Source organism: Scylla paramamosain, chromosome 8 (genome assembly GCF_035594125.1).
Source record: "Scylla paramamosain isolate STU-SP2022 chromosome 8, ASM3559412v1, whole genome shotgun sequence".
Classification (NCBI taxonomy): Eukaryota; Metazoa; Arthropoda; class Malacostraca; order Decapoda; family Portunidae; genus Scylla; species Scylla paramamosain.
Genome location: NC_087158.1, coordinates 21,963,071 through 21,977,996, shown reverse-complemented (window position 1 = coordinate 21,977,996; position 14,926 = coordinate 21,963,071). Strand labels below are relative to the sequence as shown.

The 14,926-nt window shown below is 40.5% G+C and overlaps 1 protein-coding gene across 1 annotated transcript; it reads right to left on the bottom strand.

Annotated features, from left to right (window-relative positions):
* Positions 1-3,815: 3,815 nt before the first annotated feature.
* LOC135102959 (galactoside alpha-(1,2)-fucosyltransferase 1-like) lies at positions 3,816-8,383 on the bottom strand. Its single transcript, XM_064008703.1, has 6 exons — positions 8,290-8,383; positions 6,867-7,642; positions 6,649-6,752; positions 5,844-6,325; positions 5,551-5,636; positions 3,816-5,242 (listed from the first exon to the last, which is right to left on the bottom strand). The coding sequence occupies exons 2-6, from the start codon at positions 7,180-7,182 to the stop codon at positions 5,001-5,003; spliced, it is 1,230 nt and encodes a 409-aa protein (XP_063864773.1). The 5' UTR covers positions 7,183-7,642; positions 8,290-8,383; the 3' UTR covers positions 3,816-5,000.
* Positions 8,384-14,926: the final 6,543 nt, after the last annotated feature.

Genomic DNA, 14,926 nt, shown 5'->3' with positions numbered 1-14,926 from the left:
CCTTAACTGTTGGCGTATCTACTGACCCTGACGCCGTACAAGTAACGTAGGAGGTAGACGCTGGCGTACTGGCACAACTTGTTTCCAAGGCGACCTCCTTGGGTCATTAGAACGTGAGGTTGTTCACAATCTGTAATTCACAACCTCAGTTACTTACGGTAGTCTCATTCCATACTTTGTGTAAAAAAAAAAAAAAAATCAATCTGTGAAACACAATCTCTCCTGTACCAAACCTCATCTTTTCCTCACCAAAACACAGGTGTCTGAGGCAACTGACTAACGCCTTCTCTGTTCCCTCCTTCTTTCTCTATCCTCATTTTCAATCCAAAGTTGGATGTTGTGTCTATGTGCGCAACGACCTTACTTGCTCTTGTGCCTACGCTCTTGAATCTTTGAATTTTCTACCATCCGGCTACGACTGTAGTCACTCTTAAACTAAATTCATCTGTGATGTACCTCTCACCTAACTCATCTAACTAAAAAAAAAAAAAAAAAAAATGGAGCACATCCCGACTCTTTTTCCTTTCGCAGAGATCTTCATTCTTGGAAACTTCAATACTTACCACCAGTTTTGGCTCTCCTCTGGCACCTCGCCAAAAATATCTTTAATCACTTTGCTTCTTCATCTTTCTCTCCTTTATTTCAATCTGATGGCACCAGTGCCATCTCATCTATCTCTGAAGTTGAACTCTTCTCTCAAACCTTCCCTAAAAACTACCTTGTTCTCTCTCCTCCACCCTCCGATTATTTCCTCCCATCCATTAAGATCCTTGGCATTGATGTTTTCCATGTCCTCTCTGGTCTTAAACTCCGCTTACACTGCTCTTCTAGACAAGGTGGAATCAAAAAAATTTTGCATTATCATTTCCTCTCCTCTGACTGACTGTCTGCACCCTCTCTGTCATAATGTTGCATATTTTCACGCTAATTGCTCTTCTGATCTTCCTAACTGCATGTCTCTCCTCTTTCTGCGGCCTCGCTGCACAAGACTCTACTTTCTCCCACTCTTATTCTGTCTATCTCTCTAATGCAAGAGTTAACCAGTTTTCTTAATCTTCAATTCCTTGTTTTCCTATGACGAACTCTTTCAAGAAGGAAGTTTTAAAACTCTTATTCTCCAATTTTGGAAGACCCTTTTGACCTTTCTTTTAGGAAAAGTTTCTCAGTAGACCTTTTTTTTCGCTTTTCTTCTTGTCTTTGGCCAATGTTCCTCTTACATAAGAAAAAATTCTCCTTGGTTAACTCACCTTCCTCAGGGACGGCCTTAACACGCAGGTCTTTGAAGAAGGGCAGACACTCTTCTTTATCCGTACTGACTGGAACAAGCAACGGTCGAGGGCGTTTCCCTGGCGCAGGAGTGATGATGGAATTTTCATATTGGAAAGGAATGCCTTCCTGAGAAAGTTTGTTTTGACAGTAATTAGGGTTATCGTTTTTTGAGCCAGTTCTTGTGTTGTAACTATTTTGTGGTAGTAACTGAAGGTAGTTCTTTTGGTAAGGTGCATAATGTATTATCGATATCAATGCTGATCCTAGTAAGAGAGCAAAAAATCCAGTAAGTCTTGATGCCATTATGATGAACAGCTGCGACTACCTTCTTCAGATGCAGCGTGCCCCAGCCGGCCTGTTGAGTAGTGTTTGAGAGACTGTGGCTCGTTTGTAAGGATTTTGCAATGTTTACTAGGGTACCACAGATCTGCTGTTCATTTTAAAAGCTTACAAATCTAAACACATTTCCTCACGCACCACTGAGTTGGATTGCTTGCAAGCGTTGCTAGACTCTTGAACCTCAGCTAAGCGTTAAGTCACACGAAGGATAACTGTGACGGTTGAGTGTTCTGGCAGACTGAGATGCGCTTGCCTTTTACTGATTTTAGTCTTTAAGAAGCCAACTTGCTCTTGGTATTGCTGGTTCCTTAATGCAGACTGCGGCCCGTCCCCTGACAAGCGTGCGGTACTTGGCGAGTCTCGTGAACTCCCGCTATGAGCTCAGACTGTTGGCAGAGCTGAGAAAGAAAAGAAAGGAAAGGGCAATTAATATAGCGTGATTTGAATAAAAAAAAAAAAAAAACGTATCGCACATAAATTATTCAGTGTGGACTGTAGTTATGATGTAATGTTCTTTTTTTATGTACAATGGGGTCTGCCCAATGGCTACAGAAAAAAAAGACCCTCTGAAGTGCCAGTCCTTTAAGAGTAGACCCAAAAGGATTATCCAGAATTAAAGGAGAAGTGTCTTGAAACCTCTTGAAAGAGGTAAGTCATATATGGAGGAAATACAGAAGCAGGCAGAGAGTTCCAGAGTTTGTTAGTGAAATGGATGAAAGATAGAGAATACCGGTTAACTCTTGCATTAGGGAGGTGGACAGAATAGGAGTGGGGAAAAAAAAGTAGAAAGTCTGCACAGGGAGGCCGTGGGAGAAGAGGCATGCAGTTAGTAACACCAGGAGAGCAGTTAGCGTGAAAGTATGAGTAACGAAAGAAGATACCAAGAGATGCAACATTGCAGCTAAGAGAGAGAGAGAGAGAGAGAGAGAGAGAGAGAGAGAGAGAGAGAGAGAGAGAGAGAGAGAGAGAGAGAGAGAGAGAGAGAGAGAGAGAGAGAGAGAGAGAGAGATATTATAATAATAGTAATAATAATAATAATAATAACAATAATAATAATAATAATAATAATAATAATAATAATAATAATAATAATAATAATAAATTGTATAACGAAGCCAAAAAACCTGAGTGGAGTCTTGGCAGCGAAAGGCGACTTTCCTTCCGCACCTCAAGCTGGTGGCGGCGGGTGGCGGTGATGAGTGTTGCCGAAATGTGACTGAATGAGTGTGTACGTACATACTACTTGGCTTTGGCAGGTGTGTGTGTGTGTGTGTGTGTGTGTGTGTGTGTGTGTGTGTGTGTGTGTGTGTGTGTGTGTGTGTGTGTGTGTGTGTGTGTGTGTGTGTTTGTGTGTGGGCGCGTGGGTTGTTTCACCTACGGTCATCTGTTGCATCTCTTGTTATCTTCTACCGCTATTTTCATGCCAACTGCTCCTCTGATCTTGTTAACTGCATGCCTCCCCTCCTTCCGCGGCCACGCTGCAGAAGACTTTCTTCTTTCTCTCAACCCTATTCTGTCCACCTCTCTAATGAAAGAATTAACCAGTATTCTCAGTCATTCATGCCTTTCTCTGGTAATCTCTGGAACTCTCTGCCTGCCTCCGTATTTCCACTTTGCTATGACCTCTTCTCTTTCAAGAGGGAGGTTTCAAGACACTTATCCTGTATTTTTGACTAACACTTTCGACTCTGTATGGGGTCAGGCACGTCAATGGACCTTTTTTTTTTTTTTCAATTTTTATTGCCCTTGACCGGCGGCCCTCCTACACGAAAAAAAAAAATAAATTTTGCTCTCCTTAAAAAAACAGAAATGAGTATTCCAAAGAAAAGACACTAGCTGTTGTTTATCCTTCATCATAGGTGTATAAAGACTCACAGCCTAAATGTGACTAGATTCACTAGAAGAAGCCGCGCTTGGTTTGCGTTTCAAAGACTGATCAATGTTTTTTTTTTTTTCTTTTTTGGGTTGGTTTGAAACAGTGACTCTTTTGTTATTGTTAATGAATGTTGCACCTGTTTGCTGTTGGTGTTTTCTGATGAGGATGACGATGATGATGTTCTTGTTGTTGTTGCTGTTGGTGGTGGTGGTGGTGGTGGTGGTGGTGATGGTGGTGGTAGTGATGTTGATGGTATTAATGATGTTTTCTTAATACCTGTTGATGATGTTGCTGGTGTGGATGAAAATAAAGGAATAAAGAATGATCCTTAAAAATTAGGATTTATTAGTTGCATAATTCATACACGCTATTTATTCAAGCAGATCTATCACTTAATATAGTAAATGTAAATTAAGAGTGATAACTTGGAATCTAAAAAAAAAAATGTTCTGATAGATACAAAAGCGGATAAACAGAAACACGGGCCACAGCTGAAAGCAGAAGTAATTTCCCCGATACCTTTTCGCTTTGTTGGTTTGTGCAGCGTGGCAACAGATGTTCGCTCCATAGAACACTTGTACTTATCACCATTGTGATGTTGTACACATGTGCGTCCCTCGTGCCTGTACCTAACATATGCCTAACAAGCAATTTGAAATTTTCAGTGTTCTGTCCATAGATTTCAACTGATTATAAACTATATTGAGCACTGCTATGGTTAAGTCGGTGTGATTGAGTAGTCCTCTCTCTCTGGCTTTGTTTTGCGGTGGATCGTTCATTGTAAGAAGTTGCCGGAGCATGGAAACACCAAGTAATCAGAGTTTCTAAGTGTTTAGAGGACAGAGTATTTACACAAGACACAGCGCTGCCTACTAAACGTGTCTCATCTTGAACTTCTCAGAGTATTTTTGGCTCCCTTCTAGTCGCAAGCACCACACTGTCCGGGCACGGCGAAAGTTAACACCTTATTAAATAACAAATTAAAAAAAAAAATTAAATTGCAGTTAGAGTAAAAGTAATGGTATATAGATAATGAATAAATTATCTACCATCTCTTCTATACATATATCCCTATTTACATCATCCAGATATGAATATTAAATAAAGCTACACAACATCCACATTCACCTAAGCTCAGCATGGACAAGCCGAACAGAGAGGAGGACTATAAGGAGGACGATAAAGAAAATAATCTGATAAGTTAACAGTGATAGAAATAATAACATACTACTACTACTACTACTACTACTGCTACTACTACTACTACTACTATTACTACTATTACTACTACTACTACTACTACTATTACTACTACTACTACTAATGATAATAATAATGATAATAATACTTATCCGTAACAGAGCATACTAAACTTTATCAGTGACTACAATAGCGATGCACAGAAACTTTTCAGAATATTATCCTTAATATTTTGATACTGAACATTTTGAACACAGACTCGTTCACTGATCTCTCGTATACTTTGCTCGTCATTAGCTGTGTTCCTCAGGTGCCGCTAAAGCCTCTGCGGTAGCACCACCTCTGAATTGTTTACTTTATAAGTCTTGTCCCTGGAAATGCGGTGAAAGAAATGCGACTCCAAACAGTCAAAGATATCGTACTTGGTGTTATGTCCGATAGGATGCGTGATGTGTCCGTGGCCCAGCAAGGCGCCGCTGAAGCTGTAGGTGCCATAGCTGGTGATGTGGTGGTCCCCGAGACTCATCACTGCCATGTCCACGGTCGGGGATGCTCTGGCTGAAAACAGACACATGTGGCGACGATCGCATTTACACACCGGAGATGTCAGTGGCGTGGCCTAGGTGCTACTTGGTGTGTGGAGGGCAGAAACTGAGGGACAGTGCAGGTTGTCAGTGAGTACCACACTTTAACTGAAGGACCAAAACGCAATATAGTGCAGTACATTTGGAAGGGAGGACTCATGTAGGCAGTGAGTATAGTCGTCAAATAATGTACTATGCAATTTGGAAAAATGGAGTCCACTACACGATAACGGATAGTAATGGACCAAGGAGGAGGAAGAGGAGGAAGAATAGAAGGCTCACCAATGACTATCACGTCCTTGGCCTGCAGCTTTCGCCTGCACCACTCGCGGTCGTCACTCAGCACCAGGAACACGGGTCGCGGCAACCTGTTGGTGGGCCACCATTGAATCAATTATCTGAGTGTTCTCAACTATAGTGAGTGAGGCAACAACCGCACCCTGCGCCGGACCAAGTTATATTTTCTGAGAAATGCTCGTGTTAAGGCTTCTACTTATGAATATCAAAATTATGTTGGGTGTTGAAAGGACAAAGTGAAAGTATGAAAAAATTACCATTATTCAAAGAAATTTCACCTTTCCTTGTAGAATTCGAATGCTCTTTCGAAGTACAGCTCGTCAAGTTGCGTCAGGTTATAATTTCTTTTGATGTATCCTGTGTAGTCTGTTCGGCGAACGTGGACAGTGACGACCGGGAAGTTTCGTTGGCGGTAGGTAGCGTTGAATGAGCTGAGGGCCTGGTCGATGTTTTCTATGGCCTTGTTGACAATCTCATCCCGGAACGTGAGGAGGGAGCGTATCAGATCTCTGTGGGCCATCAGGATGGATCGCGGCGCAGGGTTGTCAAAGACGTAGTAGGAGGCGTTGAGTAGCTGTTCCTTAATGTTGTTGTCTACGGCTCTGGCCCTGGCTTGGGCGGCGGTCGTGTAAAGCTTCATGTACAACGTATCATACTTTAAACTCTCTGTTTGATTGGTGAAGCATGTGTTTTGTGCAGACAGAGTTATGTTTTTAAATATTGTACTGAGATAATCGTGCATATTTTTTGGTATAGACACCTGGAAAGAGAATGTGGATGTTATTTTTTATGCAATGATCGATTCAAGGAGGACGAGTCATTCCCGACAGCTCTAAGTACAATAACACCAACAAAATGTCCTTCTCTTAAATTCAACTGTAGGATGTTCCCGCTGTATATATCACAACGAGTTAAACGAATACTTGGGGTTTGAAATTAAATGACAGAAAGCTTGGATAGACTACTTGTTTCTACACTGCTTCTCCGCCACTGAAAGCTTACATAGACTACTTATTTCTACCCTGTTTCTCCACCAACAAAGCCAAAACCTACACTATCTTAACTGTTGGCGTGTCTACTGACCCTGACGCCGTAAAAGTAACGTAGAAGATAGATGCTGGCGTACTGGCACAACTTATTTCCCAGGCGTCCTCCATCGTTCATTAGGACGTGAGGCTGTTCACAATCTGAAATGCATAACCCGAATAACTTACGGTAGTCTCATTCCATAGTTTGTGTAAAAAAACAACAACATTAGGACAGAGCTAAAAATATTCTGTAATTCTCCATGATTAACTCACCTTCCTCAGGGACGGCCATAACACGCAAGTCTCTGAAGAAAGGCAAACACTTTTCTCCACCCGTACTGATTGGAATAAGCAACGGTCGAGGGCGTTTCTGTGACGCAGGAATAACGATGGAATTTCCATTTTGGGAAAGGATGCCTTCCTGAGTAAGTTTGTTTTGATAGTAGTCAGGGTTATCATTTTTTAAGCCAGTTCTTGTGTTGTCGTAACTATTTTGTGGTAGTAACTGAAGGTAAGGTTCAAAATGCATTTTCCATATCAATGCTGATCCTAGTAAGAAAGCAAAAAGTCTAATAAGTCTTGATGCCATTATGATGAACAGCTGCGGCTACCTTCTTCAGATGTAACGTGCCCCAGCCGAGCTGTTGAATAGCGTTTGAGGGACTCGTCTTTAGCTCAAGGTCACAAGCGAACTGTGGCTCGTTTGCAAGGATTTTGCAACGTTTACTAGGGTACCACAGACCTGTTCATTTTAAAAGCTTAAAAAACTAAACACATTTCCTCACGCACCACTGAGTTGGATTGCTTGCAAGCGTTGCTATACTCTTGAACCTCAGCTAAGCGTTATGTCACGCGAAGGATAACTGTGATGGCTGAGTGTTCTGGCAGACTGAGATGCGCTTGCCTTTTACTGATTTTAGTCTTTAAGAAGCCAACTTGCTCTTGGTATTGCTGGTTCCTTAATGGAGACTGCGGCCCGTCCCCTGACAGGCGTGCGGTACTTGGCGAGTCTCGTGAACTCCCGCTATGAGCTCAGACTGTTGGCAGAGCTGAGAAAGAAAAGAAAGGAAAGGGCAATTAATATAGCGTGATTTGAATTTTTTTAACATAGTTCTGAAAGAAAAATCAAACCTTTGTAAACGTATCGCACATAAATTATTCAGTGTGAACTGTAGTTATGATGTAATGTTCTTTTTTATGTAAGTTTTATGTAAGTATGTGCCAGTCCGTTAAGAGTAGACCCAAAAGCATTATCCAGAATTAAAGGAGAAGTGTCTTGAAACCTCTTGAAAGAGGTAAGTCATATATAGAAGAAATGCAGAAGCAGGCAGGGAGTTCCAGAGTTTACTAGTGAAATGGATGAAAGATAGAGAATACCGGTTAACTCTTGCATTAGGGAGGTGGACAGAATAGGAGTGGGAAAAAAAAAAGTAGAAAGTCTGCACAGGGAGGCCGTGGGAGGAGAGGCATGCAGTTAGCAACACCAGAAGAGCAATTAGCGTGAAAGTATGAGTAACGAAAGAAGATAGCAAGAGATGCAACATTGCAGCTAAGAGTGAGAGAGAGAGAGAGAGAGAGAGAGAGAGAGAGAGAGAGAGAGAGAGAGAGAGAGAGAGAGAGAGAGAGAGAGAGAGAGAGAGAGAGAGAGTCCTTGTAATAATAAAAAAAAAATCTTATATAACGAAGCCAAAAAAACCTGAGTGGAGTCTTGGCAGCGAAAGGCGACTTTCCTCTTGCACCTCAAGCTGGTAGCGGCGGGTGACGGTGATGAGTGTTGCCGAAGTGTGACTGAATGAGTGTGTACTATTCCGCTTTGGCAGATGTGTGCGTGTGTGTGTGTGTGTGTGTGTGTGTGTGTGTGTGTGTGTGTGTGTGTGTGTGTGTGTGTGTGTGTGTGTGTGTGTGTGTGTGTGAGTGTGTGTTTTGTTTTCCACAACTGATCATAATTTCTTTCTTATTACTCCTGGAAATACACACTCATGTTACTTTCTTACTTGTTCAGTTCTGATCTGACTCAGTGAGTCAACGATCTACATTACTGATGTCTCATTTGCGTATACACTTGTAGCACTCGACGAGTGCTCTGATAAAAATTGCACGTACAATGAGATTTGCGCCCTCTTTCCTTCTTGGTAGATGAAATTGTGATCGAACCGCTGGCTCATACAGTTGCAGGTGGTAAGCCTTTTAAATATTGCTGTAAAGATTATAGGGTCGCCTGCATTTTCGAACAGTCCCAGGTATCACGGCGTCACAGGGGGTGAGCTGTGAGCATATTTGCGTTTCATGTTTATATAAACGACATACTGAAAAACCAGGTCAAGCTTCATTTAGAGTGGATATCAGACTGTAGCGCCGTTTGTCTACGTTTTGATTCCTCAAGAGCTGAATGGCGAATATAAACTTTGAGAGGCCGCAAGTATTTTTTATTAATTTCCATATAAAAAGAAACATAAATGAATATATATGTATATATATATATATATATATATATATATATATATATATATATATATATATATATATATATATATATATATATATATATATATATATATATATATATATATATATATATATATATATATATATATATATATATATATATATATATATATATATATATATATATATATATATATATATATATATATATATATATATATATATATATATATATATATATATTAATTAATAGAAAGTGCCAAAATCTTTCAAGATCTAACTCCCTTCGTGACTCCAGGCACTTAGCCAAAAACATCTCCAATAACTTTGCATCTTCTTCTTTCCCTCCTTTATTTTAATCAGACGACACCACTGGTATCACATCTATTTCTGAAGCTGAACTCTTCGCTCAGAACTTTGCTATAAACTCTATCTTGGACGATTCAGGGCTTGTTCCTCCCTCTCCTCTACCCTCTGACTACTTCATGCTACCTATAAGAATTCTTCTCATTGAAGTTTTCCATGCCCTCGCTGGCCTAAATCCTCGAATTGGCTTATGGACCTGATGGGGTCTCTCCTATTGTTCTTCGAAACTGTGCCTCCATGCTTGCACCTTGCCTAGTCAAACTCTTTCAACTCTGTCAACATCTACCTTTTCTTCTTGCTGTAAATTTGCATGCTCCTGGAAAGGGAGACCGTTCTAATCCCTCAAACTACAGTCCTATTGCTTTAATTTCCTGCCTATCTGAAGTTCTTGAATCTATACTCAACAGGAAGATTCTTAAACGTCTATCATTTCACAACCTTCTATCTGATGGCCAGTATGGGTTCCGTCAAGGCCGCTCTATTGGTGATCTTCTGGCTTTCCTTACTGAGTCTTGGTCACCTTCATTTAGAGGTCTTGGTGAAACTTTTGCTGTTGCCTTAGACATATCAAAAGCTTTTGATAGAGGCTAGCACAAAGCTTTGATTTCCAAACTACACTCCTACAGCTTCTATCATTCTCTCTGTAACTTCACCTCAAGTTTCCTTTCTGACTGTCCTGTTACCCACTCTCTCCCTATTATTCATCAATGATCTAAACCAAACTTCACGTCCTATCCACTCCTACGCTGATGATACCACCCTGCACTTTTCCACGTCTTTTCGTAGACGTCCAACCCTTCAAGAAGAAAACAGTTTACGCAGGGAAGCCACAGAACGCCTGACTTCTAATCTCTCTAAAATTTCCAACGGGGCAGAGCAAACTTAGTATAGTTCATTGCCTCAAAAACTCAATTCCTCCATGTGTCACCTCGATACAGCCTTCTAGACAACTATCGCCTCTTCTTCATTGACACTCAACTGTCCCTCTCTTCTACATTGAACATCCTCAGTCTTTCCTTTACTTATAATCTAAACTGGAAACTTCGCATCTCATCTCTAACTAAAACAGCTTTTATGAAGTTAGGTGTTCTGGGACGTCTCCGCCAGTTTTTCTCACCTTTCCAGCTGCTAACTCTGCACAGGGGCCTTATCCGCCTCCTATTTGGAGACCGGGATCTTTATGTAGGTGTCCCACCTACATAAAGAAAAAAAAAAAAAAAAAAAAAAAAAAAAAAAAAAAAAATAAATAAATAAATATATATATATATATATATATATATATATATATATATATATATATATATATATATATATATATATATATATATATATATATATATATATATATATATATATATATATATATATATATATATATATATATATATATATATATATATATATATATATATATATATATATATATATATATATATATATATATATATATATATATATATATATATATATATATTAACAAACTTAAGTGTGAGAGCATAAGTCAAAGACTTTAACCCCAAGAACGGTGTCAGCTCTCGTGAACGAAACTGAAGGGTGCAATTTTTTTTTTTTTTCACCCTTCCGCTTTGTTAATTTGTGATGTGTTGCACTGGATTCTTTTTTTTTTGTTCTCTAGCTTTTGTTTAACCTTCATCATAGATGTAAAAAGAGGTACAACATAAATATGCCTGGAAGAAGCCGCGTATGAGCGTTTGCGTTTCAAAGACTGATTAATATTATTTTTCGAGTTGCTGGTTTAGAACAGAGATTTTATTGTGATTGTTGGTGAATGTTGCACTTGTTTGTTGTTACTGTTTGTTGATGATGATGATGATGATGATGATGATGTTATTGTTGCTGTTGTTGTTGTTGTTGTTGTTGTTTTTCTTCTCTTTCTTGGTGATAATGGTGGCAGGGGTAGTAGTGACCATAGCACTGATGTTTTTATTGGTTTTCTTGGTGGTATCGAGATGAGTGATGTTGATATCATTGTTGAAAAGATGAAAATAAAGGATGTAATAGAGTTGCATAATGTATATGCACTATCTACTCAGCCATTAAATATAGTAAATGTACATTAAGATTGATAATCAGAACCTATAAAATTTTTCTGATAAATACAACAACACCCACACAGAATCAAGTGTTACCGCCTCCTCTACCGCTGCCACCACCACCATCACCATCACCACCTCCACCACTACCACCGTGTCATCATCGTGACACCTGTCATAGGTATAGAACACTTGGACCTGTTATAAACCATTACGCAGCTGCGTCTCATGCTTGTAGATGTCTAGTTACAGAACACTACGTAAGTAAACTCAACCAACAGTTTCAAACCTTCAATCTAATGTAACAATTCCCTCTTTTAATTTCTCATGTCAGCTGATTATAAACTTAACTGCATCAGTGAGCTTCATCGGATTTAAGCTTGAAGAAGCAAGCTACCTATCTCTTTTTCTAGCCAAAGCGACATCTGCCATCCTTTTCTTCATGGCAGCTCCTATTGGCTGGTGCTCTTTGACGTAGATCTTTTAGTCTCGTCCTCTCTTTCTCTCCCGCCACCTCCTCCTCCGCCGCTATGCTTCTCATAGCCCTCTTCTTCACCATAACCTCCCACCATTCTCTCTCTCTCTCTCTCTCTCTCTCTCTCTCTCTCTCTCTCTCTCTCTCTCTCTCTCTCTTTCTCTCTCTCTCTCTCTCTCACACACACACCACCATTACCATGACATCTAACGGAGACCAAGTGTAGCCCGTGAACAATAGTTGAGGACCCTGTGCTCCAAGTACCATGACACCTGTATTGGTCTTTGTAGTGGTCTGTCTATTATTCGCCTGTCCATCCGCCTGTCTGTCTGTTTGTTTGTGTGTTCAACTGATTCAATAAACGATTAGTTGGCTTCACTGTATGCCTGTCAATCTGTCTTTGTGTATGATTGAGTGGGTAGATGTATAAGACTAATGTTAAGTTTAATATTACAAAGACTGAACTTTTGTGCATGGGAAACTTTTGCCAGCGGGGTCGTCTTGCTTGCCAGGAGTTTAACGTTCAGGGTGGTGTGGTGCATAGTGGCGGGCGGCTCAGTGCATTGCCTTGGATTTCACCTTAACAGTGAGCTCACTGTTAGTAGTCATATAAAGAATTAAATAAATCTTAAATTGTATCATCTGTACAAGATACGCGGAAGTTTAAATGAATTTGCGGCCAATGCAATTGTCCAAGCTGTGGTGATTTCAAGATTGAACTACTGTAACAGCCTAGTTTATGATTCTACTGCTAATGATTTAAGTTGCTTGCAGAAGTGTGTGAAGTGTGTGTGTGTGTGTGTGTGTGTGTGTGTGTGTGTGTGTGTGTGTGTGTGTGTGTGTGTGTGTGTGTGTGTGTGTGTGTGTGTGTGTCCTCATGCATTACGTTCGTGAATTATTTTCACGTACTTCAGCAGAGCCGTCTCCGGTCGGACCCTGTTGGTAATACACGACAGTGTGCATCTTGAATATGTATTGGTATATGCGTAAGTATAATGTGGGTCAACCTCTCTTGGAGGACGCTCCGTGCTGCCCAGCCACACTACTCTGTTCGATTTTAAAACTCTACATGTATAAGATTTTAAACACGATGTTGTTGATACTGCTTTAGATGAAGCAGAGGATGCAAATGTCATGGAAAATATTTAACCAACGAAATGCACAACTTTGCGGTAAAGAATAAGAATATAAATTGGTGAATAATATGGGTAAACAGAAGAGGATACTTCAGGGCGAGGACGACGGGAGGGTGTGGCTTGCCATTTTCTGGAGGGGAAATTACAATGTGACAGAATATGGAGGCAAGAGGTCGCCCAGCAACGAGGATTTGAAGGTAAAGTTTGAGAGGATACTATCCTACCGCGAACTCACGATAGCAACATCAATACCGAGGCGTACTGTATACATGCCGGTGAAATAGGACATAACCTGCGGCCCAGACAGTGTGTCACCAGCTGGGTTGCTCTCACTGTTACCAGTTCATCTGATTTTAACTGTTGTTACCTTGTATGATAAGATATTGTGAACGGTCTTTACCTCCTAGCATGGACCAGGGCTAAGATGTTCAGTTATAAAATAAATAAATAAAAAATAAAAAAGGTGCGCGGGAGGCAGGATGAACCCAGACAACTACCGAAGTAACAGTGTTGCAAACGTCATAGCCAAGTTGTACGACACGGTGCTTTACCAAAAGCTTTACCGGAGGCTTTACCAGAGTTCACACCGGGTCGGGAGCAGTCCGGGGCGCAGAAGAAACATGACTGCAACGAACACATTGCTGCACTGAGTTTGCTCACCGACACAGCACTGAGAAAAAGAATTCAAGTATTAATTACTACAATTGGATGTTACAAGACAAATGACCTGGTACCAGACATAAACTTTTAGGAACACTGCATCGCCTGGGCTGTGTTATGGTGATGCTATCGGCGGTGTACAGTACCAACAATTTGGAGTGCGTGATTGTCGCGTCCATTGCTGGGGTGAAGCAAGCTTTGAGGATACAAGAGAGAGAGAGAGAGTAGAAAGAGAGAGATGCGAGCCCGAGACGTTCATCATTATCATTGGCTACACATACTGGTGCTAGTGCACGGACAATACAGTGTTGCTGCCAACGTAACAGGAGACCATTATTAAGAAATCAGGGATTTTAAATAAGTTTTACTTTTTGCCAGAAATATGGCATCTAAATAAAGGAGCAAAACCGAATTATCTGTTGCAAGTGGAGGAACAGGCGACGCCGAGCCGGTGCAAGTGTTTGTGTTGACGGTGAAGCACTGCACGCACCCTGCACGTGCGGCGGATCAGGGTCGTCATCCTGCAAATTGCAGAACATTCACGCTTACGGTAGACAAACGCTTTACCGATCAGGTCATGATGATCATCAAGGCCTGAGTAGATTCTTTTTAATCGGCCTTGACTGTCTTGTTACTACACGTGCATCGTACAAGCTTACGTAATTCAAGAAAGCACAACAGACAAATACTTGTTCTCAAGAAAAGTGTCAGCACCTCTTGGGAACGAAAATGAAGGCAGTAATAATTTCTCCGATGCCTTCCCACTTTATTGATTTGTGAAGCGATACCGTAGGGAAGCATCTTCTTACTTTGTGTTCTCCGGCTGTTGTTTTGTTTGGCCTTCATCATCGGCGTAGGAGTGCCATTGTATAGCTGCGCATGGACACTTGGCAGTATTTCGAATATTGCCTCTAATGTTGATTTGCTGACTTAAAGTAAGGATTTTATTACGGCTGTTGATGAATGCTGTGCCTGTTTCTTGCTGGTGCTTTTTAATGAGGATGACGGTGTTGTTGTTGTTGTTGCTGTTGTTGTTGTTGTTGTTGTTGTTGTTGTTGTTGTTGTTGTTGTTGTTTCTTGATAGTAGTAATGGTGGTGATGATGTTATTAATGATTTTTTTATTTATTGTTATTGTTAATGATGAAGCTGGTGTGGATGATGTTAACATTATTGTTGAAAGAAAATAAAGAAGGATC

Excerpts from the sequence above, each read along its gene's own strand:
- LOC135102959 (XM_064008703.1), bottom strand. The coding sequence starts at position 7,182 with ATGGCATCAAGACTTATTAGACTTTTTGCTTTCTTACTAGGATCAGCA. Across the intron at positions 6,326-6,648 it reads GTTACTTTTACGGCGTCAGG|GTGTCTATACCAAAAAATAT; the intron begins GTCAGTAGACAC and ends TTCTCTTTCCAG. Across the intron at positions 5,243-5,550 it reads CAAGGACGTGATAGTCATTG|CCAGAGCATCCCCGACCGTG; the intron begins GTGAGCCTTCTA and ends GTCTGTTTTCAG.